General features: G+C 38.8%; 1 protein-coding gene across 1 annotated transcript in view; it reads left to right on the forward strand.

Annotated features, from left to right (window-relative positions):
• Pstpip2 (proline-serine-threonine phosphatase interacting protein 2) overlaps nt 1-24,495 on the forward strand; it is a 66,994-nt gene that overhangs the window by 32,170 nt on the left and 10,329 nt on the right. Inside the window, exons 4-9 of the mRNA XM_076836713.2 lie at nt 3,188-3,222; nt 8,184-8,290; nt 12,559-12,621; nt 20,103-20,201; nt 20,953-20,998; nt 21,860-21,939. Of these exons, the coding sequence (XP_076692828.1) occupies nt 3,188-3,222; nt 8,184-8,290; nt 12,559-12,621; nt 20,103-20,201; nt 20,953-20,998; nt 21,860-21,939 (430 nt within the window). The remainder of the gene's footprint in view (nt 1-3,187; nt 3,223-8,183; nt 8,291-12,558; nt 12,622-20,102; nt 20,202-20,952; nt 20,999-21,859; nt 21,940-24,495) is intronic.

Below are 24,495 nucleotides of genomic sequence, written 5' to 3' on the forward strand. Positions count from 1 at the left end.
CTAGACTAACAGATCGCCTATACATACATACATATATATATATATATATATATATATATATATATATATATATATATATATATTATATGTATAATTTTACTTTGAGTCTTGTTAAGTTGGCCAGGTTGGCCTTGAACTTGTGATCATCCTCTCACAGCCTCTCTATCACTGGAATTTGTCTAAAGAAAATAAAAGAGTTAGTTAAAAGTGTAAATGAGATGACTTTCAGAAATTTCCAGGAAGGACTGGTGATGTGGCTCAGTGGTAGAGCACTTGCCTGGCATGTTGTGAGGATTTGGTTCAATCCCAAGCACCACAAAATAAATAAAATAAAAAAATAAAAATAAAAGCATAGAAAAACAAAGTTTGAGAAGTGTCCAAGAGATTTTGAAAGAACATCAGATAGGGCTGGGGATGTGGCTCAAGCGGTAGCGCGCTCGCCTGGCATGCGTGCGGCCCGGGTTTGATCCTCAGCACCACATACAAACAAAAGATGTGTCCGCTGAAAACTAAAAAATAAATATTAAAAAAATTCTCTCTCTCTCTCTCTCTCCCCATCTTTCACTCTCTCTTAAAGAAAAGAAAAGAAAAGAAAAGAAAGAACATCAGATAAAAATAAAGAAATCTCCAATAGCTGAGGTCAGAGTTGGTAGATGTAGAATTTCAGTTGTGAAAAGTAAGTTCAAGAGATTTGTCATACAATATTGTGACTGTAGTTAACGATTATATTTTGAAAACCACAAAGAGAATATATTTTAAGTTGTCACTACAAAAAGTGGTTAAGTTATGTGAAGTAATGTATGTATTAATTAGCTCTATTGAGCCATTCCACAGTGTACACATGTATATCAAAATATTATGTTGTACATGATAAATACATATAATTTTTATTTGTCAATTAAAAATATTTTTTTAAATTAATTTTTATTGTAGGTTGTTCAAAACATTACATAGTTCTTGATATATCATATTTCACACTTTGATTCAAGTGGGATATGAACTCCCATTTTTACCCCATATACAGATTGCAGAATCACATCAGTTGCACAACCATTGATTTACATATTGCCATTCTGGTGTCTGTTGTATTCTGCTGCCTTTCCTATCCTCTACTATCCCCCTTCCCCCATCCCCTCCCCTCTTCTCTCTCTACCCGCTCTACTGTAATTCATTTCTCCCCCTTATATTTTTCCTCCTTTCCCCTCACTTCCTCTTGTATGTAATTTTGTATACCCCTGAGGGTCTCCTTCCATTTACATGCAATTTCCCTTCTCTCTCCCTTTCCCTCCCACCTCTCATCCCTGTTTAATGTTAATCTTCTTCTCATGCTCTTCGTCCCTACTCTGTTCTTAGTTACTCTCCTTATATCAAGGAAGACATTTGGCATAAAAATATATTTTTTTTTTTTAAAAAAGAAAATCACCCAGAGTTTGTTACGGGAAAAAATGCAGAGATTAAAAATAAATGCTAGGAATGTAGCTCAGTAGTAGAGCACTTGCCTAGAATGGGTGATCCCAACCTGAAAAAAAAAAAAAAAAAAAGAAGGAAAATTAAGAGACATGGAGAATAGAGGAGGGGGTTTCATGCACATTTAATCACAATTACAGAAGAAGTAATAGAAGGAGTGATAAAAATGTTTTAAGCAAGAGAGGTTGAGAAATTTTTAGAACTGATGAGAGCTGCATATCCTTAGATTCAGAAAGCAAAACAAATCCCAAGCATGATAAATTAACAAGCACACAAGAATAGCCCAAATGACTAAGAGCCCAGATAATAAAAAAAGTCATAATTTTTCCCCAGGGAATGATTACCCACTAATGAACATTTCTGAGCGTGAAAGCTGATTTTTCAACAGCAACAATGAAGCCAGAGACTGTAGAATTATATCTTCAAAGCACTTAGAAGAAAATTATCAACCTGGATTTGTATGTCCAGAGAAATTATTTTCTAAGAAACAAGAAATAACAGAAGTAGTTTTAGAAAAGCAAAAGTTTTGAAACAAATATTGTTCAGACAAACAAAAAGTTAACTATTATAAACAAATCTTCAATAAAGGAACTTTCAAAGGGTATTCCTCAAGAAGAAGGAAATTAATCCAGGAAAGATCTGAAGTTCAAGAAGGAAAAATGTGCAAATAATATGGCAAACATGAGTCTTTGAAGAAATGGTATTCATGCCAATTTCAATTTGTGGAATTAAAAAAGCAAAATGGAACAAAAACATTGAACAGTAATACTATATAACCTAGTAGGAAGGATAATTAGAATTAAAGCATTCTTAGGCATTTTATAGTTTAGGATAAGAATAAAATGTTAACTTTAGACTCTGAACTGATGAGGAGGGTCCCCTGTCAAGCCTGCGGGTGAGAATGCAGCCTGGTCAACCTTGATTGCAGCCTGTGAATCCGGCTAAACCATATCCCAATTGCTAACCCACACAAACTGTGAGATAATAAATATGTGTTATTTTATGCTGCTAAATTTTTTAAGCAGCTGTGAAAAAATGAATACAGTACAATTTGTTTAATATCTCCTTCATTAGTCTCTGAGGTCTGGGATGATATCTGTCTTGTGTTATTTGAAGTACCAACATCGGACACAATGCATGGCCCATAGCTTATGGTCAATAAGTATACGATGATTGATTGAATGAATGAAAAGGGAGGCAATCAGGAGCTAGGCTTTGAACACTTCCTTTATTATCTTGCTTTTTAATTTCAAGTATTTATTTTAGTTGTAGATGAACACAATACTTTTATTTTATGTATTTATTTATATGTGGTGCTGAGGATTGAACCCAGTGCCTCACACCTGCTAGGCAAGTGTTCTACCACTGAGCTACAACCCCAGCTCATTACCTTGCTTCTGTGTTTCTAATTGACATACTTTAAAGAACAACTGGTATTCTTATGAGAAAGGGACCACAACTTCTATATTATCATTGAGGAAAATGAAGCATAGTTTTGGAATCTTGACTTGCCCAGGTAGACAGTGAAGAATTGATTATGCTTGGGATTGAGGAAATTGGATTTAAGGAGTTTTGTTCTTCTGCTGCTATTTTCTTAAGTTCATGGGCAATGATAAATTTGTAGGCTCTAAGATACATGGGAAGAGAGAAGTATGCAAAAGCATTATAATAAGATTTTACAGTTTCCAGAACTGAAATTATATATATGCTTCTTTTTTAGCACCCTGAAGCGGGCCCTGGAAGTCTTCAAGCAGCGTAAGTTATTTGTAAAACTTTTGTATGCTGTCCTTCATAAGCTCAGTGTGTATCATAAAGACAAGTTGTAATTTGAGTAGCAATTTAATATTGGGTGAAAAAAAATTAGAGCAACTTCTAAGGTGAGAAATAGCCTTTCAGAATTGAGATGAGCTGGTGGACCCTCCAAGCCTGTATGTCACCATGTGCCTTTCACGCTTGAATTGAGCATTGAAATCACCTGGAGGGCTTATTATTAACAGATTCCTGAGCCATCCCGAATATCAGATTTGAAATCTGGAGTGGAGTCTGGGATTCTACAAGTCTTGCAGATTTCCAAGTGATGATGCTGAGACCACTGGGCCAGGGACCATATTGGGAATAACACCCTTAGAGGGTTGTGTCTATACTGCTTCATTCTAACTCAGAGACATAGGCACCTAGGTCCTCATCCAGACTTGTCTATTGACCTAACCCCTTGTGTATTCTTATGTAGTCTGGTTTCTCCTCCCAGAGTCTCCTCTGTAGGGCTTCAAGGCTGGGACAACGTTGTGAGTGTCTTGTTCAGACTTCTCCCAGATCCCCAGTCACATTAATCCAGAAATCTTTAATTCCAGCAAGCCTCAAAGAAAACATTATCTTGGCTTCCTTATCTGCTACTCTAATCTGGCACATGACCGTATCATCCTCCTGGAACTTTCCTCTCCAAGGACACTAATAGTCTTTGTGTCACTAAGTCCAGTGGACAAGTGCGGTCTTCTTGACTCTTCAGTAGCTTTCAGCACTGTTGAGCTTTCCTCCCATCTCGAAACCCTTCTCCCTTCTGACTCCCTTGGTTCTTCCTGCTTCTCTGGCTAGTCCACTGCCCCTTTCTTAGCTCTTCTCAAACCAGCTCTTCAGTGTGACAGGTCCTCAGTGTGTGCTCCTAGCCCTTCCCACCTCAGTCAGCCCAGATAAGCACATCTCTGTCTCTAGCATCCCCTACAGCCTTTACTCAAAGAATGCACTAATGTGTATCTTGAGTCTAGAACTCTCCTAGCACCAGTACTTACATCTACCACCTACTTTATGTTTCTTCTTGTGTGTTTCAAAAGTTTAAACTCAGACTTTGCAACGGAATTGCCAGTCTTCTAGGCTGACTGCCTGAGGTTGAGCTCTTCTTTTTGCATCTTGTCCTGCTGTCTCCTTAATTTTTATTTACTTTTTCATCGCTCCCGAAAGTCAGGCTGCTCTGTCCTAGACATGACAAGGCCTTTTCCCCATCCTTCTCCCACATCCTCTCAGGAAGAGACCCCAGTGGGAGGGAGCTCCCTCACGTTTGGGGCTGATTTTCTTGCTTTGCACAAACATTCAGCTTCCACTTTAGTGGTCAAGGCTGATTCAGAAACAGAAAGTCTTTGGAAATACCAATGTCCGAGTCAGGGTTTATCTCTACTGGGGTCAAATAGGTGCAGACCACGATGCCCTCTGTGTGCTAATCTCCCAGTTCTTGTTTCAGTATTGTGGCCTTTGATTGCAAATAGAACTTGGAATTCACCCAGAAGATTTTTATTTAATTCTGATTACTGTAATAGGGTGACAGTCAGGATCTGGGAAACCTGGGGTGAGGTCTGGGACTTTGCTCTTCAAGGGGTCTCCTGCCTAGCTCTAGTGTTCACCAGGACTGGTGCTCAGAGGCTGCTTCTGAGGCTTCTGCCCTGAAGAATGCTTGGGACCTCCAAGTTAAGGACTTTAACAGGCACAGTCTTTGTGACATATGCTTGAAGGATTTCTGTAGCTAGTTGAAGGACTTCTGTAGCTAGCTGAGTGGTATTCTGTGAGAACAAACCCAGCATCTGTTTCCTCTGCTCTCACACCACAATCACCAACACAGAAGACTCTGGATGCCAGATGTGGGAGGATTTCTTCCTCCAGCAAGGAAGAAATCTCTTCTGCAGTGGACACCAGCCAGGTGTCTTGAATCCAATTTGGTTTCTACACTATCAACTTGAAGATAGTGTGTCAGATGCTTCGGACTAAAGGCTCAGTCCCCAGGACCGCACCCCCTCTTCCACTTTAGATACCAGTTGCAAGTTTCGTTAATTGGCTCAAGCAACTCACAGAAGGGAGACACTTCTTTGTTGTTGATGCTTCATAATAAAGGATATTACAAACGATATAGATGAAGAGATGAATAGGGTAAGCTATTGAAGAGGGAGTATGCTTCATGCCCTCTCTGAGCATGGAACCTCTATGGGCTCAGCCATCCAGAACCTCACGGGCCCCATCCTTTTGGATTTTTGTGGGAATTTCATTGCCTAGGCACACTTGTTAGTAGACAAGTGGGGAACCCCACAAGATTCGTTTATTCAGATTCTTTTTGTCCCCTCTGTGGAGTATTCCTTCCTTCAGAGTATAGGGCAGGTCCCTTCTGGAATGAGGATGGTCTTGTGACCAACTATCAGGCCAGGGAGGGTGAAGAATTTCTTTATGGCCAGCTGAAGACAGGGGAAGATTAGAGTTTCCATGGTCCTCCTTGGGGAGGGAGTTATAAGCCAAGGAACCATGGAACAAAATGCAAACGTCACAGTGAAATGTTTGCTTAATAAATATTCCTCTTAACTTTCCATAGAAGGTGTCTTCTTCCCTCTTTAACTCATCAATGAATCCATTTCTCAAGGTACAGACAGTATCTTTTCATGTTTATCTTCTTCTTCTTCTGGGATTGAACCCAGGGGTGCTTAACCATTGAATCATGTCCTTAGCCTTTTTTTAAAATTTAATTTTGAGATAGAGCCTCACTAAGTTGCTGAGGTTGGCACAGAACTTGTGATCCTCCTGCCTCAGCCTCCCAAGTTGCTGGGATTATAGGTGTACGCTACCATGTCTGACATCTTTTCATGTTCTCTATGTGCACTGTAACATTAAGGATATGACATAGCCCAGGAAAATTCAGTATAGTCTGTTTTCCTAAATATTTACTTTTTTTTTAAGAGAGAGAGAGAGGGAGAGAGAGAGAGAGAGAGAGAGAGAGAATTTTAATATTTTATTTTAGTTTTTGGCGGACACAACATCTTTGTTTGTATGTGGTGCTGAGGATCGAACTCGGGCCGCACGCATGCCAGGTGAGAGCGCTACCGCTTGAGCCACATCCCCAGCCCAATATTTACTTTTTTGCTGTTACTTTTATTTTCTCACAAAACAGATTTATTTTCTTCTTGTTAAGATTACCTATTTGTATTTAAAATTCAAGTGAGACAACCAACTATAAAGAAGATAGTATATAGGGGCTGGGGGTGTGGCTCAGAGGTAGAGCGTTCGCCTAACATTCGTGAGGCACTGGGTTCGATCCTCAGCATCACATAAAAATAAAATATATTGTGTCCAGCTAAAACTAAAAAATAAATATAAAAAAGAAAATAGTATATGGTGAAATTTTCAATTCTCAGTCATACACAGTGTTGAATATGCCACTGGATATTTTAATATAATTATAATATGTATGTATAATATATGTATCTCTTTATATACATAATAATCATAATACCATGGCAGTGGTTCAGAATCTCTGAGACCTGAGCATATGTTTTTAAATTCCCTTAAAAATAAAAACATCCATTTAAATCATGATAATAATTTGATATATAGCTTTCTAAACCTTTTTCTATGCATTTACTCCCTTCCTCTTTCCTTTTTCTTTTGTGGTATTGTAGCTTGAGCCTGGGGCCTTGTGCATGGTAGACAAGTGCTCTACTGCTATATCCCACTCTTCCTTCTTTCTTTAAATTTTAGACACACATATACATTTGGACATAAGTAAGTTTGTTTACAAAATCATCCTATACATATTTCTTTATAATTTACTTTTTAACTTAATACATCACAGACAGCTTTCCATTTCAGTTCCCATAGCTCTGCCTCATTCTTTTACATTTATTTTTTTTTTCTCTATAAAATGTCAGGTTTCCTCCAATGGTTGTGCTGATTCTTCCCCACCAACACTGATATTTCCCCCTATCCTCACCAATACCCAGAATTTTCTTGCTTTAAATTCTTTTTTAAAACTGAAAGGTTAAAAAAAAAATGACATATTCTGGGTCTTTAAGGTTTTGCATTTTTTTCAGTGGTTTTAAGGCGGAATATATTTTCAAATGTATATTGCACATTTAACCACTCTTTTTTAAATTTCATGCTCTTTATGTATATTTTAATACAAAAGTCTTTTCTATTTGTAAAAGTTTTTTTTTAATATAGCTATTTCTTGTTATATAAATTGAGAACTTTTTGTGTGTCTTCCAGCATTCTTTGAGGTTATTTTGATATCCCAGTTTAAAAAACATTTTTTTTAGATCAGATTTGTCAATCTTGCTAGATTTAATGCCATGCTTTGTTTTCTTAGTGAAATAAAAACTTAATTTTTTTTTCTATTAAAAAGGCAAGCCATGCTCATTGTAAAGACCTTCAAAAACAAGGGGAAAAACAGTCACCAGTTATCTTTCTACTCAGATATAATTATGGGAAGCCAAAATTTTGTTGTACAATCTTTCTTATAAATGTTCAGTCTCATTAGAGATGGAAAGAACCCAACAGATTATACAAAGAGGATGAAGAATCAGATTTAAAACTGTTAACGGTAATAATGTCTCCTGGGATGCAAGCTTCATGAATTATAACTTGGCTGACTCTTTCTCTCCAGCCCTGGGCACACACTAGATTAGTGACTGGTGGGGACACGAGGCTAAGCTAAAGACTTTCTAGTCTTGCTGTTGGTGACCTGGGTAATGCTGGGCACATGAAGGAACTCAATACATGTTGGTGACTAAATGAAGTTTTCTTGACTCTACCACTTGCTCCAGTATTTTATGTGTGTGTGTGTGTGTGTGTGTGTATGTGTGTGTACGTGTGTGCATGTGTGTGTACGTGTGTGCATGCATAATTTTGTATATTTGAATTTAGAGGCATCTAGAACTTGATTGTTGTTTTATTAAAATTTCTTTTTGCAGAAGTAGACAATGTGGCCCAATGTCACATTCATCTTGCACAGACTCTAAGAGAGGAAGCCAGGAAGATGGAAGATTTCAGGGAAAAGCAAAAGCAACAACGGAAAAAGGTTGGATTTGTGCATGTGTTCAAATGCTGTCCTCGCTCTGCAGAAACCTCTGGGTTTGTCTGTCATTAAACTTCTCAGCTTAGCTCTACTCCACATAGTTGTGTTCTTTCTAACCTGAGAACTTCTTTACTGGAGTCCCCTTGGGGGACTTGGACTCCATCTAGGTGGCTGTGCCTCTTCACTGTTTCTGCACTCCAGACAGTCCTCCTTTTGGAAATTCTTGCAGGATTCAGGAGTCTAGCTTGCATTCCTCTTCTTTCAGATCTGCTGCCATATTAAAACTATGGATGGAGGGGGCTTCTAACAAATTCCAACCAGAGGGCTTCCAGACCACACTTCAGGGGAAAGCATCAAGGGGAGGGTGAAGTAGTGGAGGAAGCTCATGCTCTCTCTGAAGTCCATCATGCAGTCCAATGTTCCTATTTTACAAACAGAGAAACTGGGGCCCTGGGAAATCCAAGTTTTTTTTTGTTTTTTTTAATCTCTGGAGCACATTGCATAGGCTCTTTTCCATTGCCAGAATTTACACTAACTACATGGAAGGAGATGGGAGCAAACAAGAATTAATAAAACTGGCAAATGTTTGGGAAGTTATAGAAAAGAAGCCCAAGACTTATATGAAAGTATTACTTGGACTAGACCAACCACATTTCTGACTCCTTTTTATTTTGTTTCTGAAAGGCTTGTATATTCATACTTGACCCTACAGTCAAGTATGGCCCTTCCAGAATTTCTTTCTATATTTGGGCTTCAAAACTGGAGCCTTGGCCTCACACATGGGACAAAGGCTTTCCTCTCTGGCATCCAAAGATTAATTCCCCCCAGGTCCTCTGGGACATCTCTGCATGGACTTTTGGTGATCTCTTGCACCTTTTCTGGAGGTCCTGTTGGAACATTTCTGTATCCTGATTTTTCATGGTCCCCTGAGATTGTCTGAAGTAATTGTATCCAATAAACAAACTATTAAGGCTGATTCTACCCTTACCTCCTTCTCAGCAATTGGAATCTAGATCTGATTTCCTTGATAGCTCTGGTGTCTGGTGTCTGGATAGCAACAGTATTTTTTTTTTTTTTTTTGGTACCAGGGATTGAACTCACGGGTCCCTAACCACTGAGCAACATCCCCCAGCCCTTTTTGTATTTTATGTAGAGACAAAGTCTTGTTGAGTTGCTTAGTGCCTTGCCAGGTTGCTGAGAGTTGTTTTGAACTGGCGATCCTCCTGCCTTGGCCTCCGGAGCTGCTGGGGTTCCAGGACTGTGCCACTGCGTCCAACCAGGCAGCAGTATCTTAAGGGCCTGCCTGCGTTGCAATTATGGTCATTTTGTGAAATGCTCTTATCTTAGCATACTGCTGCCCCTTCCCACTTCACAGCCTGTACTTCTAAGGGAAGTACATGAATATTTAAGGAACACCATATCAAACCCTTTCATACATTCCCTCACGCTTCATGAGTCAGGCTTGTGGGGTGCATCTGGCCCAAGTCTGTTCCTGAGCAAAAATAGCACATTTATCACACCCATTGAATGGCCAGACTCTTGTGCCCGACATTGCCCCTGCCACCTCTCTAGAGGAATTACAATTTTTCAGAAGCAAGAAGCCTTAGACCACAAGAGTATGCACACATGATTTCCACTCTGAGGAGATGAAGTGACATTTCCTCATGTTCTCAAGTGTCTTTGACAGACCTGGCCCTTTTAGGGAGGGTTTTGTTGATTTTGCAAGGTTTCTGAAACTTCCCCTCCTAACAATTTGCACAGACTAAATTGTTATAGCTTGAAAAACACGCTCTGAATTCTGTTAGGCAATAGAGTAGCATATGCTCAATTAGCTGTTATCATCCAAGTTCCCTCTAAAGCAGGAAAATACCTTCAAAGCTCTGACGAGTCCAAAGTACATTAATAAACTTGTAATTACTTGTATCCATGAACTCTGGACTTGCACCACTTCTGTATTTAGATATTTGATTGAAAAAATTAAACTTTAGAAGGAATGTTTCCGTACTAACTTCTTGTTTTATGATGGTCAAAGTTTGCATGCTTGGGACTTCCACTTCTTGGAAATTAAGCCATTTCCACTTTCTTTATTGAAGAAAACTATCGGTTGGTTTCTTTTAGAAACCTGGGGCAGGGGTGGTGTGGGTGAAATGACTTCTCACTCAGACAACTGATATTTACAAAGTACACACTTCAGTAATTTACTACAGGGTTATTTGGATCATTTGCAAATATCTTCCTCCTTTTCCCCTCCTTCTGGCTCCTCCCACCCTAGGATGATGGTGTTTTTGCACTCCTTTGTGTTATCAATCATATAACACACCCAAATTCCTGCGGAATTTAGTCTAAACAGGAAGTCTGAGTCCTAGAAGAGACACTTCTCCAAAAAGACCTGGAAGAGAACATTTGATTCATTGGAGTCACCATCAGTAGGCCACCCTATAAGTGAATATGGACATAAGGAGACTTAAGACAGTGTAGCAGGCAGAGGTGGACCTGAAATCTTGCCACTAACTCACTGAGTAGCCCTCAGCAAAATAAATCATCTCTTGGACCCCATGGATCCTGCTTGTCAGGTTAGATTTGGATTGGTGCCTTCTAGGATCTTGTCAACTTTTAAATGCCAGGAATTCCTGAAGCCAGAGGGAGGAATAATAGGAAGTGGAAAGGTTTGGCTCCTGGGGAAAGCTGTAACACCTGAAAGGTGCTTGAAACAGGTGCTATGTAGAACTTGGAGATAAAGAGATCTATCTTGGGTCACCAATTATAAAACAGTAGCAGCTTCCAAGTGGAAGAGTGGCAGTGTGTATATTTGAATTAAAAGGAACTTGGCATTGAATGACATCACTAACAGATCAGCTCATGTGGCGTGGAAAAATTAGGAATTATTATTAAATAAATCAACCCAGATCCCCTTCCTGGTAGAGGGAAGTAGTCACACATGTAGACCACAGCTCCTTGCCTGCCATCTGCAATGTTTCTTTCCAGGTGGGGCTCACAATGGAGCCCTTCTCTCTGTGTCTTTGCTGTCTTCCAACATTAGCAGGTAAATGGCCACCTCCGGACACTTCTCTTTTGTCTAGCCTGGAAGACCACTGCTAGATTCTCTGAGGGCCCCTTAGAGCACTCCCAAGGGAATTTCATGTACTCCACAAAACTCATATTTGAAGTGAGGCCATCTCAATTATTCCATCCAAATATCATGAAAATCCACCCATGTTTGTGTATTATGGTAAATGGACAGAAACTTAATTTTTATCTGTCCACAGGGAAACACATTTGAATTTCATTTTCAATATTTTTTTTTCATTTTGTACAAAGTCAGAGTCATTGCTCATTTTGAATTGATGTATCTCCCAGTATTTTTTTTTTTTTACATTCTTTTGTTTTATAGCACTATCACAAGGATAATGGTAGATTAGGGTAATGATAAGGAACAAGGGCTCTGGAGTCAGGCTCCTGGGTTCAGATTTCAGCTCTGCCACCTGCTTTTACTTTGGGTAAGTTAGCCAAGTTCAGTATCTTCAGGGAAATGGAGATTATAGTACTTAGAGCTGTGATGCATGAAAACTGCTTAAGACAGAAGTGCTTGATATATGGGAGCTACTATAATTATGTCTAAGAGGTACATCTTTATTGCTAGCACCATTCTTTTGATTAATAAAAATATTGTCATTATCAGTACAATGAAGAAATTACTTCCAAGTAAATTTGATGGAGGGGTTTCCCTTTGCTGGGCGAGACAGCTTTTCTCAGCTGTCCTACAAACACTTCTTCCCTGCATATTGTCTGGGCACCTTTTGGTAAGGGGTATGTCATTGAAGGCCATAGAAATGAGTGCTTATAAGCCCCTAATTTAACTGTGTAGACATAGGCTTGCAGAATTTAGACTTTTTTTTTCCTTCCAGTACTAGAAATTGAACCCAGGGACAGTCTATCCTAGAGCTACATTCCCAGCCTTGAACTTGTGATTCTCCTGCTTTAGTCTTCGGAGATAAGACCTATCTTGGGCCACAGGCATCACCATGCCTGGCTTAAAGATTCACTTTAAAATATAAATGATACTTTAGTAAAAATTTTAAAATTCCTCTCTGAATTCAAAGTTCCTTGATTTCAGGAACTCTACTAAAGGCAGTGCTCTAAGGTGATCAGCCAGTCTCCGTGGTCCATGTTGAACTTAATGATGATCCATGTTGAACACTTAGATCTCAAGAAAAGCTGGTATTAATAATAATTTGTTTTTATTAATAGTGCTTATACTTTTTTTTCAACAGACAGAGACTGTCATGGATGCTGCCCATAAGCAAAGGAATTTACAATTCAAGAAAACCATGGATGTGAGTTATACTCTTGTGCTTCTCATTTATCTATCTATCTATCTATCTATCTATCTATCTATCTATCTATTTATTGTAATGGTGACATTTTCTGAAATACTGTGCTTTGTATGAATATCTTCCTATTCAAATAAAATCTCAATTTTATTATTTATTCTTGTGGTGTTTTAAGGGAAACAGTGTTTACCAGTTTGGCTTTCCTTCTTTTTAAGGCCTTGGAAAGCTTGAAAATGAAACAAGATAGTGGAAAATACAATGGTATTATCTTTTTGGTAACCTTGAGAAATAGAGCGAGTCAATTTAAATATTTTAGGTTAAGACACAAAAAACATGCAAACTATAAAATGCCATTTATCTTGTGGTACTGGAGTTTTTACTATGTGGTTATTTTGAATCTTGTTTGTTTGCCTGTTTCATTGAGTGACACTTTCATCTTTCAAGATATATGGAAATTGTGAAAGCCTTCTCTCCTTTAAGTAATTTACAAAAAATTCTAGGCAAGATAGAGGTAAGATAGTTGCTAGGGATTTCACTTTAGCTTTACACAAATCTGTTAACTCTGGATACAATTAATTCTACCATTAGAACATACATATGGCTACATCTTTTTTTTTTTTTTTTTGTACCGGGGATTGAACTCAGGGGTACTCACTGAGCTACATCCCCAGCCCTATTTTGTATTTTATTTAGAGACAGGGTCACTCTGAGTTGCTAAGCACCTCGCTGTTGCTGAGGCTGGCTTTGAACTCACAATCCGCCTGTTTCAGCTTCCAGAACCACTGGGATTACAGGCATGTGCCACAGCACCCGGCTATGGCTACATCTTTGTAAGATGTATCTTCATGATATTCTGACATGGCATAAAAATGTTGGTAACACGAGAGCAGGAGTCTGTTCTGCTGTATTTCTTTAATCTTTGATGGAGATCTCCTTAGAAGCAATAGATAAATGAGGAATAATGTCAATATAGTGAAGAACTAGTGTGGGTGAATATATGACTTCCCCCCAGACTGTCTGTGTTTTGAATAATCTGGGGCAAGTAGTCTCACAATTAAAGAGACAGCTTTATCAAAATATAATTTTCTTTTTTTTTTTTTTAAAGAGAGAGTGAGAGTGAGAAAGAGAGAGAGAGAGAGAGAGAGAGAGAGAGAGAGAGAGAGAGAGAGAGAGAATTTTTTAATATTTATTTTATTTTAGTTATCAGCGGACACAACATCTTTGTTTGTATGTGGTGCTGAGGATCGAACCCGGGCCGCACGCATGCCAGGCGAGCACGCTACCGCTTGAGCCACATCCCCAGCCCTAATTTTCTTTTTTTTAAATATTTATTTTTTAGTTGTAGTTGAACCAGTACCTTTATTTTATTTATTTATTTTTATGTGGTTCTGAGGATCAAACCCAGGGCCTTGCACGTGCTAGGCGAGTGTTCTACCGCTGATCCACAACTCCAGCCCAAAATATAATTTTCTTAATTATTTCTTCTACCTACACGTAGAGCCATATCAGTGTAAGCAGTTTTTGCCAATGCCCTGCCCTGTAGCCATCATCTGCAGGTTCCCCCTCTGAATTCCAAGTCATTGATTCATTTATGTTCTCTTGTTCTGTCTCTAATTAGGGCTTTGAATCTCTCAGTGAGAAAAAGGGAGGCTTATAAAATGAAGAAGAAATGACAATGGGTTGTAAAAAGTACAGTTTATTTGTAGGCCAGAAAATTGTATCTATTTAGAGGATGGAGTATTTTATGTCTTCAATTTCCATATCTTTTATAGCCAAGTTGCTTAAATATGAAATGCATTTCTTAAGCAAAAACTTGTGTCTAGCTGGATGTAGTGGCATATGCCTGTAATCCCAGTGGCTCAAGAGGCTGAGGCAGGAGGATCTCAAGTTCAAAGATTGCCTCAGTAATTTAGTGAGGCCCTAGACAATTTAGGGAGATCCTGTTTCTAAATTAAAAAAATAGAAAGGGCTGGGGATGTGTCTTGGCCCGTGAGTGCCTTTGGGTTCAATCCCTGGTTTAAAAAAAAAAAACAACTGGGGAGTAGAGTGAAAGAAGACTATTGTAGTTACCTATTTACTTACCATGTTCTTTTTAATCCTTCTAATGTTCCAAGGTTTCTTCCTGTATGGTTAAGTTTTTGATTTTTTCTTTTAGCTTCAGATAGGTCTAGATCCCAGGTCCATGAGTGTTAGATCTTTTCTTTTTGTGCCAAAGGTCCCTGAGGCTCTTTATTATTTTTTTCAGCCTATTTCTTCTCTGTGCATATTAGGTGAGTCTACTATTTCTCTTTCAGATCACTGATTCTTCTGTCTTTCTATTGTTAAGCCCATCCGTCAGGTTTTTGTTTTTTGGTTATTCAATTTTTTTTTTTTGCTCTAAAATTTCCATCTTGTTCTTCTTTATATGATCTATTTCTTGGCTTTTCTAGTTCTTTGCCAATACTATGTATTTTTCATTTGTTTCAAGTGTACAATTGCATACTGAATACTTTTATAATGGCTGCTTTAACATTTTTGTCAGATAATCTGACATCTCTGTCACCTTGATGTTGGCATCTGTGGATGACCTTTATTTTTGTTCAATTTATTATCTTTCTTGTTGTTGGTGTGAGTGGTATGAGTGACATTTGATTGATTTTGGACATTCAGGAGTTCTGTTACAAGACTCTGCATCTTATTTCCACCTTCTGTGTGAGTTGGCTTCCTCTGACACCCTTCTGGTAGGGACAAGTGGGACACTGCCTTTTCACTGCTGTATGAAGGTCCAAATCCAGGTCCCCCCTTGTTCTTTGCTGACCCCAAAGAGTGGATGTGGCCCTTTTAGGACTGGAGGTGGTTGAAGTCCTGATTCTTCATTAGATGTCCTCTGCCACCACCTGGGCTGGGGGCCACCTCAGCATTGCCCTTTGTGGGTGGAAGTCTAAACTTCCCACATAGCTGCTACTGGTACCCTGATTGTGTGGCTTTGTTACCTCCTGATGTGAATGAAAGTCTCAGTTCTCATTTGTCCTTCAGTATTGCTGACTGGGTAGGGGAGTAGGTGCCTCTTGGCAGCCCCCTCTGGTCTTTGCTGGCACGTGTCCAGGTGGGGCCTCAGTGTTTTCTTTGGCGTTTAGCTGCAGTAGATGGTTATCTTCATGTTCCACTAGGCTGCCCCTTTTCTGGTCTTTTTGGCTATAGAGAATAGGCTTTGTTGGGCTTATTTTGCTGTGATCACTGGTATTTCTGGGTGTCTGTTTTCTCAGCATGTAGTCTGTGATAAATGAGGCAAAAAGACACCCAGGGAATTCACTGTTGGGTTGATCTTTGAACCCAGGGTCACTAGCCAGTCTGCCGCCTTACCTTTCAGTGTTCTGATGTTTGTTTCAAATGTAATGTTTAGGGATCTTAGTTGTACTGAATGTGGAGGAATTGGGAAAGGACATCTTCTCCAAAGCTGGGGAATCCTTTTTTTTTTTTTTTTTACTTTGTTCTAATTAGTTATACATGACATCAGAATGAATTTTGATTCATTGGACAAAAATTGAGCACAACTTTTCATTTCTCAGGTTGTACATGATGGAGCATCACACCATATGTGCAGTCATACATGTACTTGGGATAATGATGTCCATCTCATTCCACCATCTTTCCTGCCCTCAAGCACCCCTCCCCACTCTCCCTCCCCTTTGCCCAAAGGCCCTCCATTCTTCCTATGCTCTCCACCCCCCCCCCATTATGGATCAGCATCCACTTATCAGAGAGAACATGAAGCCTCTGATCTTTTGGGATTGGCTTACTTCACTTAGCATGATATTCTCCAACTCCATCCATTTAACTGCAAATGCCATAATTTTGTTCTATTTTAATACTGAGTAATATTCCATTGTGTATATATACCATAGTTTCTTTATCCATTCATTGACTGAAGGACATCTAGATTGCTTCCACAGTTTAGCTATTGAGAATTGAGCTGCTATGAACATTGATGTGGCTGCATCACTATAGTATGCTGATTTTAAGTCTTTTTAAAAAATATTTATTTTTTAGGTGTAGATGGACATAACACAATGCCTTTATTTTTACGTGGTGCTGAGGATTGAACCCCGGTCCCGCCCGTGCTGGGCCACAATCCCAGCCCTGTGATTTTAAGTCTTTTGGGTATAGACCGAGGAGGGGGATAGCTGGGTCAAATGGTGGTTCCATTCTAAGTTTTCCAAGGAATCTCCATACTGCTTTCCAGAGTGGTCACACCAATTTGCAGTGTCACCAGCAATGTTTGGGTTGAGGAATCCTTTTAAAAAGATGCTTTTGCAACATGTTTTTGGAGGCATATGTGTGAACATACCTCATAAACCTTATACCAAGAATCTATCTTCAGGAATTGCCCCAAATAAGCAAAGGCATGTACATGTTCACTATGATTTTCACTACTAATGAAAATTGCAAATGATTTAATTACCAACAATTGGAGAAGGATTAAATATAGTATGTAGACCTTAAATACAATTAAAAAGACTATGTTATGACAGAGAAAAACTGTTTAACATGCAATATTAAAAATAAGAAAAATTGAGCCAGGTGTGGTGGTGCACACCTTTAATCCCAGCAGCTTGGGAGGCTGAGACAGGAGGATCTTGAATTCAAAGCCAGCTTCAGCAAAAGCGAGACACTAAGCAACTCAGTGAGACCCTGTATCTAAATAAAATACAAAATGGGTCTGGAGATGTGGTTCAGTGGTCCAATGCCCTGAGTTTAATCCCCAATACTTCTTCCCCTGCACCCCAAAAGAAAAATCAATAATATAGCAACATTAAAACTTAAGGCTTTTCTATGGTAAAAGAAAAAAAATCTCCTTATTCATACTTCTACAATAAATGAAACACTGGGAAAAATATTTGTGACATAATATAAGGAACATTATATGTGTTAGGAATAGTGACCTATTACATAAATTTGTATATATTATAATTTATGTATATATTATTAGTATTATAATTTATATATATAATATATATATATTATATATATATAAATTTGTATATTAGGTTACTATTCCTAATATACACTGAGCTATTAGCAATCAGTTAAAATGAAAAACATTCCAAGAGGAAATTAATAAAATACATGAAATAGAAAGGAAAAACTACTTTAATATATTACTATAAAAGACATGTAAATAAGAACAATATGGAAATTTTTTACTTCAGTGTTAGAAAAGATTGAGAATATTGACTGAACTTGGTGTTAGAGTGTGTTAGTATATGCCAGTAGTGTCATATACTATTGACAGAAATATACTTGGTACCACTCTTGGAGGGAAATCTGATATAGGTTTACTTTTTATTTTTTTTGCCAGATAATTATATTTCTAGGAATTTTTCCTGTATAGATAAATTTATACTACTCAAAATAAAATCAGAGTATTGCTATGTCTAATAAAAAGTGGGAAGTTGGTGGGATTTTAAGTACAACAACTATGGAAATCAGTATGGAGGTTTCTCAAAAGATGAAGCATGGAACCATTGTATGACCCAGCTTTACCACTCCTTGGTATTCCTTCTAAAGAATTAAAGTCATCATACTGTAGCCATACGTGCACACCCATGTTTATAGCAACATAATTCACAATAGCCAAACTATGGAATCAGCCCAGGTGTCTACCAATGGATGAACAGATAAAGAAAATGTGGTATATATACCCAGTGGAATTTTTTTTTTAGCTATAAAGAAGAACAAAAATTATATCATTTGCGGGAAAATGGATGGAACTTGAGAACATTATGCTAAGTGAAACAATCTAAACCCAGAAAGTCAGGGATTCTATGTTTTTTCTCATATGTAGAAGCCAGAGAGAAAAAAGGAAAAGAAAGGTGTGTGTGTGTGTGTGTGTGTGTGTGAGTGTGTGTGTGTGTGTGTGTGTGTGTGTGTGTCAGGAGGAGGTAGATTTCAAGAAATTTGAAGGATAGAGCAGAGGAAAGGGACTGGGTGGGAGGGAGGGAAAGGAGAAATTATATTGGCTAAATTATACTGTTATATTGTGTGTACATATGAATACATAACAAACAACAAATCCTACCATTATATACAACTATAATGCACCAATAACAATCTAGAAAAAAATTAAAAAGTAGGAACCCAGATCAATGCCCACCAATAGAGATCTGGTTAAGAAAGTTATAGCATGTATAAGTACAAAAAAGATATATATGTGTGAGTATGCAGATATAAATTCAATTTATATCTGCTTTCATTTTCATATATCTTTGAGAAAAATGTATATTGTATTTCTATATAAAATCCTTACTTTATAGACAGAGAAATCAGCACAGAGAGACTGAGTAATTTGTTAAAGAACATGGAAATAGGGTAGTACTTGGGGTTTAAATGGAGAAAACTATTTTATATTCACTTATGAATATGTCAAAATGAACCCCACAATTATGTATAACTGTAATGCACTAAAAATTTAAAGTCAGAATACACCCATGTATTATAATGCAAATGATCCATATAAAATTATATTGAAGGGTATTTGTTGATATGCTAACATGTTCACAATGCATTAGAAAAGTGAGTTAAAAAGCAGTATTTGATAAGTTCGCATTTTTGGAAATAAATACTAAAATGCTAAAAAAAATAAGGAAAAGAACTTATGGACAGGGGTAAGGTTGGATTTGAACCTATTCCTGAGCCTCCAGTACTTGATATCTGATTTACCAGCCAAACAAGGACTAAGAAGCGTGGGAGGGTCTTCATTCTTATTCAAGTGTTTTTTCCCATAATTTTTACTTTATTAGCTAATTGTTCAGTTCACAGCTTTGCTTTGTTTAGGCAAGTTAAGGCTCTTTCCATAGTTGAAGCAGATAATTAGTTCTTGATTGACTAATGATTATTCTTTGTGAACTGTTTCTGTAATACTGATAGTAAGGATGGCATAGAATAGACCATGGCCTATTTACTATGTAAAGCAAAATTCTTTAAATTAAAAAGGAACATGACTATACCAAAGAGAAAGAAATGTTGGCATTGGTACCCTTCCCACCGACCAGAGTTGTACAACATATTAGAATACAGAGGCATAATTAGAATGAATTGATACCAATGTCCAAATGGATTGCACATAAATTCTACTTATGAATGTCATATAAATGTTGGGTTACACATCTTAGAGTTCCATAAATATTTTAATTTTGCCTATTTCAAATTCCATCTTTTATTTCTGTCAATTTTTAGAGCTCATGCACTTTGTGTTACGTAATAGGAATTATTATTTCCTTGATGGAATTTCCACTCCATCCACAATTTGGAAGAGGGCTAGAGCTAGAGAGACCTTTGAAAGATTGAGAAGAAAAAGCATCTGCCCTCTGGGAGCCATGGTCTAGTGGTGATCACAGTGTTAACCAGAGTGCTCTATTTGTGCTGGGCGTGGTGGGCTGGGGCAGCTGCTTTTCAAGGTTACAGCCTGCTCACCTGTCTTGCCCCTCTCTTCATTTATAATAAAGGCAAAGAAGATCTATGAGCAGAAATGCCGGGACAAAGATGAGGCAGAGCAGGCTGTCCACCGGAGCGCCAACATGGCAAACCAGAAGCAACAAGAAAAGGTACCTAGGAGGGGCCCACAACATGATAAATCTGAGATTTACATCTATCAGTTTAAAGCCAGCTTAAAAAAAAATTTTTTTTTTGGTGGTCCTGGACATTGAGGAGCTAGGCAAATGCTGGACCACCAAGCTATGTTCCCTGCCCCTTTTTTATTTTTTTTTTATTTTGAAACAGGGTCTTGCTAAGTTGCCCAGGCTGGCCTTGACCTTGTGATCTTCTTGCCTCATAAACCCAAGTACCTGGGTTTACAGATGTCTGCTACTGCATTGGGCCTAAGAATTTTAATTTAGAAATGGACCTGTACCTTAAGGTTAAGGCAATGTCTTCCCTTAATTTATGACGATCTTCTGACCTAGAAAAACCCTTCTCCCATTTTTGGAGTTGGGGAAAAGAACTAGCAAAGTATGGCCATAGGGGAACAAGAGGTGGCATTAGAGGTCTGATTTTGTTCACCTTTTTAAAAACTCAACTCCTGTATTTTTTGTTGTTAGGCTGCCTCTTGCTTGGGTGGATTAGAAATGTAATTTTATAACATATTAGTATAAGATTGTCAGCCGGAGGGCAGGAGCATGTCTTTAGGAAGGCAGGGGTAAGATGCTTTATAATTCTTTTCTAAGGGTGAGAAGATTAAAGAGCAGGTCGAATGATTTGCTCCCGAGGGATTAGTCTCACCTTTTCAAAGTCATTGCTTTTACATCTCTTTTGCCAGGTCCAGTGTTCCTGATCTCTTGTTCTTTTCTGTCCTCACAGCTCTTTGTGAAACTGGCAACTTCCAAGACTGCAGTAGAGGACTCTGGTGAGGGGGCTGCCCTGACGGATGGGAAGAGGGTGGGTGGTGGGGTTTGTGTTATCCTAACCTCTGAGAAAAGTACCTTTACAAGCAAAAACAGATGTATATAAAATAGGATTATCAAAACGTCAGAAATGAAGAAGGAAGGTAAGGCAAGGCATGTCGGGATGTTGGTGAGGGGAGGAAGGAAGGGATAGCAGACCCCAGGTAGGTGGAGGAAGCAGGTCAGGCCTAGATTCTGGCCACTGTCTGCTGAGGTCTTGCTGTGTGAGACCTAAGTGAAAGGTAGGGTGGGGGGAGACATGTGGTAGCTGCTCTGTTATCAAGTGTGCACTGACTTTTGGGGACATCTATCTAAAAACCTGTATCAGCCCTGGTAGCCCTTATCTGCTTTGGAAGAATCAGCCAAGTAGCACAGAAATCTAATCAGGTGCTTGTGAAGGCTTCCACTTCCCAGAATATCCTGCAGGAGACAACATGTTATGAGGAGGGTCACTTAGGAAGCTTCTAAATCCAAACTAAAAGTGTCTTAGTGCTCCTTTGGGACTCAGGAGAGTTTCTTTTGCATCTCTTGTCTGATGGTTTTCCTGGAAATGAAAATGATGGAAACCATTGTAGTAGACAAAGGAAACACTGGTTGAGGTTCCTCTTCATCTTTCACTTCTTTCTTGGGGCATTTCTTGCTCAATGTTTGGTTCAATGTTCAACGAAAGTGACACCCATCTTTGCTTATCTCACCAAGAGGTTGTGAGGGTGAAAGATGTAATTTTGGTCTTCCAAAGTTCAGAGCTCCTGGGGACTCTTCAACTCCATGCAAGTCTGATGAGCCTGTCTAGGCTGAAGTGACACTCCTCTCTTCTTTTGCAGACAAAGCGTACATGCTGCACGTCAACACGCTGGATAAGGTCCGAGAGGACTGGCAGAGTGAGCACATCAAGGCCTGCGAGGTAACCGGAACCGGAAGCTGCTCAGGGCATGCCTTCTGCCTACAACCTGTAGACTCTGCCTCTTATTATAGCATCCCAATTCTCATTCCACTAAAAGCTGGAGGGTGTTGGAAATTAGGACTTTCAGTGATGAAGGGAAGGAACTAAAATACTTTCTTCCAGGCCTCATCTTTCAGCTTCCTCCTCATCCTGACCATGCTGTCCAACTCTATCTGGAGCTTTAGTCTGAGGTTTGGTTAGTGCAGGCAAGAACCAGCTGAACTGGTGAATGGTTGGCTGAGTCTACTAATGAACTTTGAGAGCCTTGCCCGTACTGGCTGGGTTCTATGGGGAATGCAGACAGCTGGTGAGCGGGCTTTGAAGTTGTTTTTCAATTTCACCAGCACCCCCCTTTCATGTTCAGCACATGACGTCGTGATTTCCCAGAAAAATTTAAAAGACATAATCCAGAAACTTCCTCAAGTTTTCTGTCCCCTTGTCTGGAAGTTTCCTTACCAGTGGTTGTCCAAGTGTGGTTTTAGGACTAGCAGCATGAGTATCAACTGGAAATTGTTAGTGATGTAGAGTCTCAGACCAAGCCCAGACCTTTAGAGTCAGAAACTCGGGGTCCGGTGACTTCTGTGAATTCAATATGAAAACCACTGATCAATAGCTCCCCTTCTCCTGTCAGAAGTGAAAAAGGGTGGCTCCGTGCTCTGTCAAGATCTCATCTCATTTAGTTGGCCTTTTCCCACCCCTTTGGGCACAGCTCTTTTTAACATGAATGGCTGCTGTCTTGTATGCAGACTCCGTCATTCCTAGCTTTACATTCCACCAGCTTTTGTTACCTTCTGTATTCTCTCCAGTGCTGAGCCCTGGCTGTGAATTTTGAAGTTTTATTCTAATCCTTGTCACAGCCTAAGGTTTGCTTCCCTGCAGCTGCTCCCTCCTCTCTCAGAGGTCACCAAAGATCCCCTTGGTGTGAGGTCCAGTGGGGCCTTTGTACCATTCCATTTTACTTTTTTTTTTTTTTTTTTTTTTTTTTTAGTTGTAGATGGACAGAATGCCTTTATTTATTTGTTTATTTTTATGTGGTGCTGAGGATGGAACCCAGTGCCTTAGCATACTAGGCAAGCACTCTGCCACTGAACTACAGCCCCAGCCCCCATTTCACTTTTTTTAAATTTATTTTACTGTTTTTGGTACTAGGGTCAAACCCAAAGCCTTGTGTATACTAGGCAAGTGCTCTATCACTGGACTACACCCTAGCCCGGCCTTCGTGGTTTCTAATGTTTGTTTTTTGACCTCTCTCTACCATTTGATACTGTTGGTCACTATGTCACCACTAAAGGACTTTTTTCTGCTTTATTTTCCTAACTCCACACCCTCATGAAAAGCTTGGAATGAGCCCATTTTTATACTATTTAAAAGTTGCCAAGTCATATCACATACATTTCATAGATGCAGATGTACTACTGAAATCTGCATGGGAATGATAATATCTAGGTCATCTCTGGGGAACTGAAGAAAGTGATAGATATTGGGGAAGTCCTACAGGGAGTTCACCAAAATCTGATGCAAATATGGCCCCCAAATGGTCTGGGGTTGTGGCTCAGCAGTAGAGTGCTCGCCTAGCATGTGTGAGGCGCTGGGTTCCATCCTCAGCACCCCATAAAAATAAATAAGTAAAATAAAGGTATTGTGTCCAACTATAACTAAAAAATAAATATTTAAAAAAATATTCTGACAGAGCTGGGTGGTTGGTATGCAGGTATTCACTATTTTGCACTCTATGATTCTATATGAAATATTCTATAATAAAAATATAGGTGAAATAATGCATTTATTTCAAAATACCCAGGTAGTAGGGTAGTTGGTAGTGATACCAGTAAAACAGAATGAGTCTTGGGTTGATAAATGTTTGGTGATGGATACACAGGGACTCATTATACTTTTCTCTTTACTCATGTATATTTCAAGTTTTATATTATAATTATTTTTTTGTAGTAGGGATTGAAACCGAGATGCTTTACCACTGAGCTACATCCCCAGTCTTTCATCTCCCCACCTCCTCTTTTTAAATTTTGAGATGAGGTTTTGGTAAGTTGCTGGAACTTGGCCTGGAACTTGAGATCCATCTGTCCCAGCCTTCCAAATAGTGGAATTGAAGGTGTGCATCACTGTACCTCGCTCAAGTTTTGTATTACAAGAAGCCTAAAAAATGTAGTAGCTAAGGCATTCAATGTTTTTAAAAATGTTAATACATACAACACTTACTGTTGAATAGAACATCATCCACTTTGTTGAATAGCTTGATTTTTCAAAAGTTGGCATTTGCTTATATCCAAACACTGTTGCTTAGGCAGTGACTTTTATTTCAACTTTTTTTTTTATTATGGAAAAATTTAAACATACCCTAAGACAAAAAACAAGTAAGAGAGCCCCCATGTCCTCATCAACTAGCTTCAATAATTATGACAGTTTTGCTTGTCAGATTAGTAGGAGAGGAGCATGGGGGCTCTGGCAGGCTACACGGGTGGACATGTCCATAAGGCATTTGGAAATGTCTGCCGGAAC

Source organism: Callospermophilus lateralis, chromosome 17, assembly GCF_048772815.1.
Source record: "Callospermophilus lateralis isolate mCalLat2 chromosome 17, mCalLat2.hap1, whole genome shotgun sequence".
NCBI lineage: Eukaryota > Metazoa > Chordata > Mammalia > Rodentia > Sciuridae > Callospermophilus > Callospermophilus lateralis.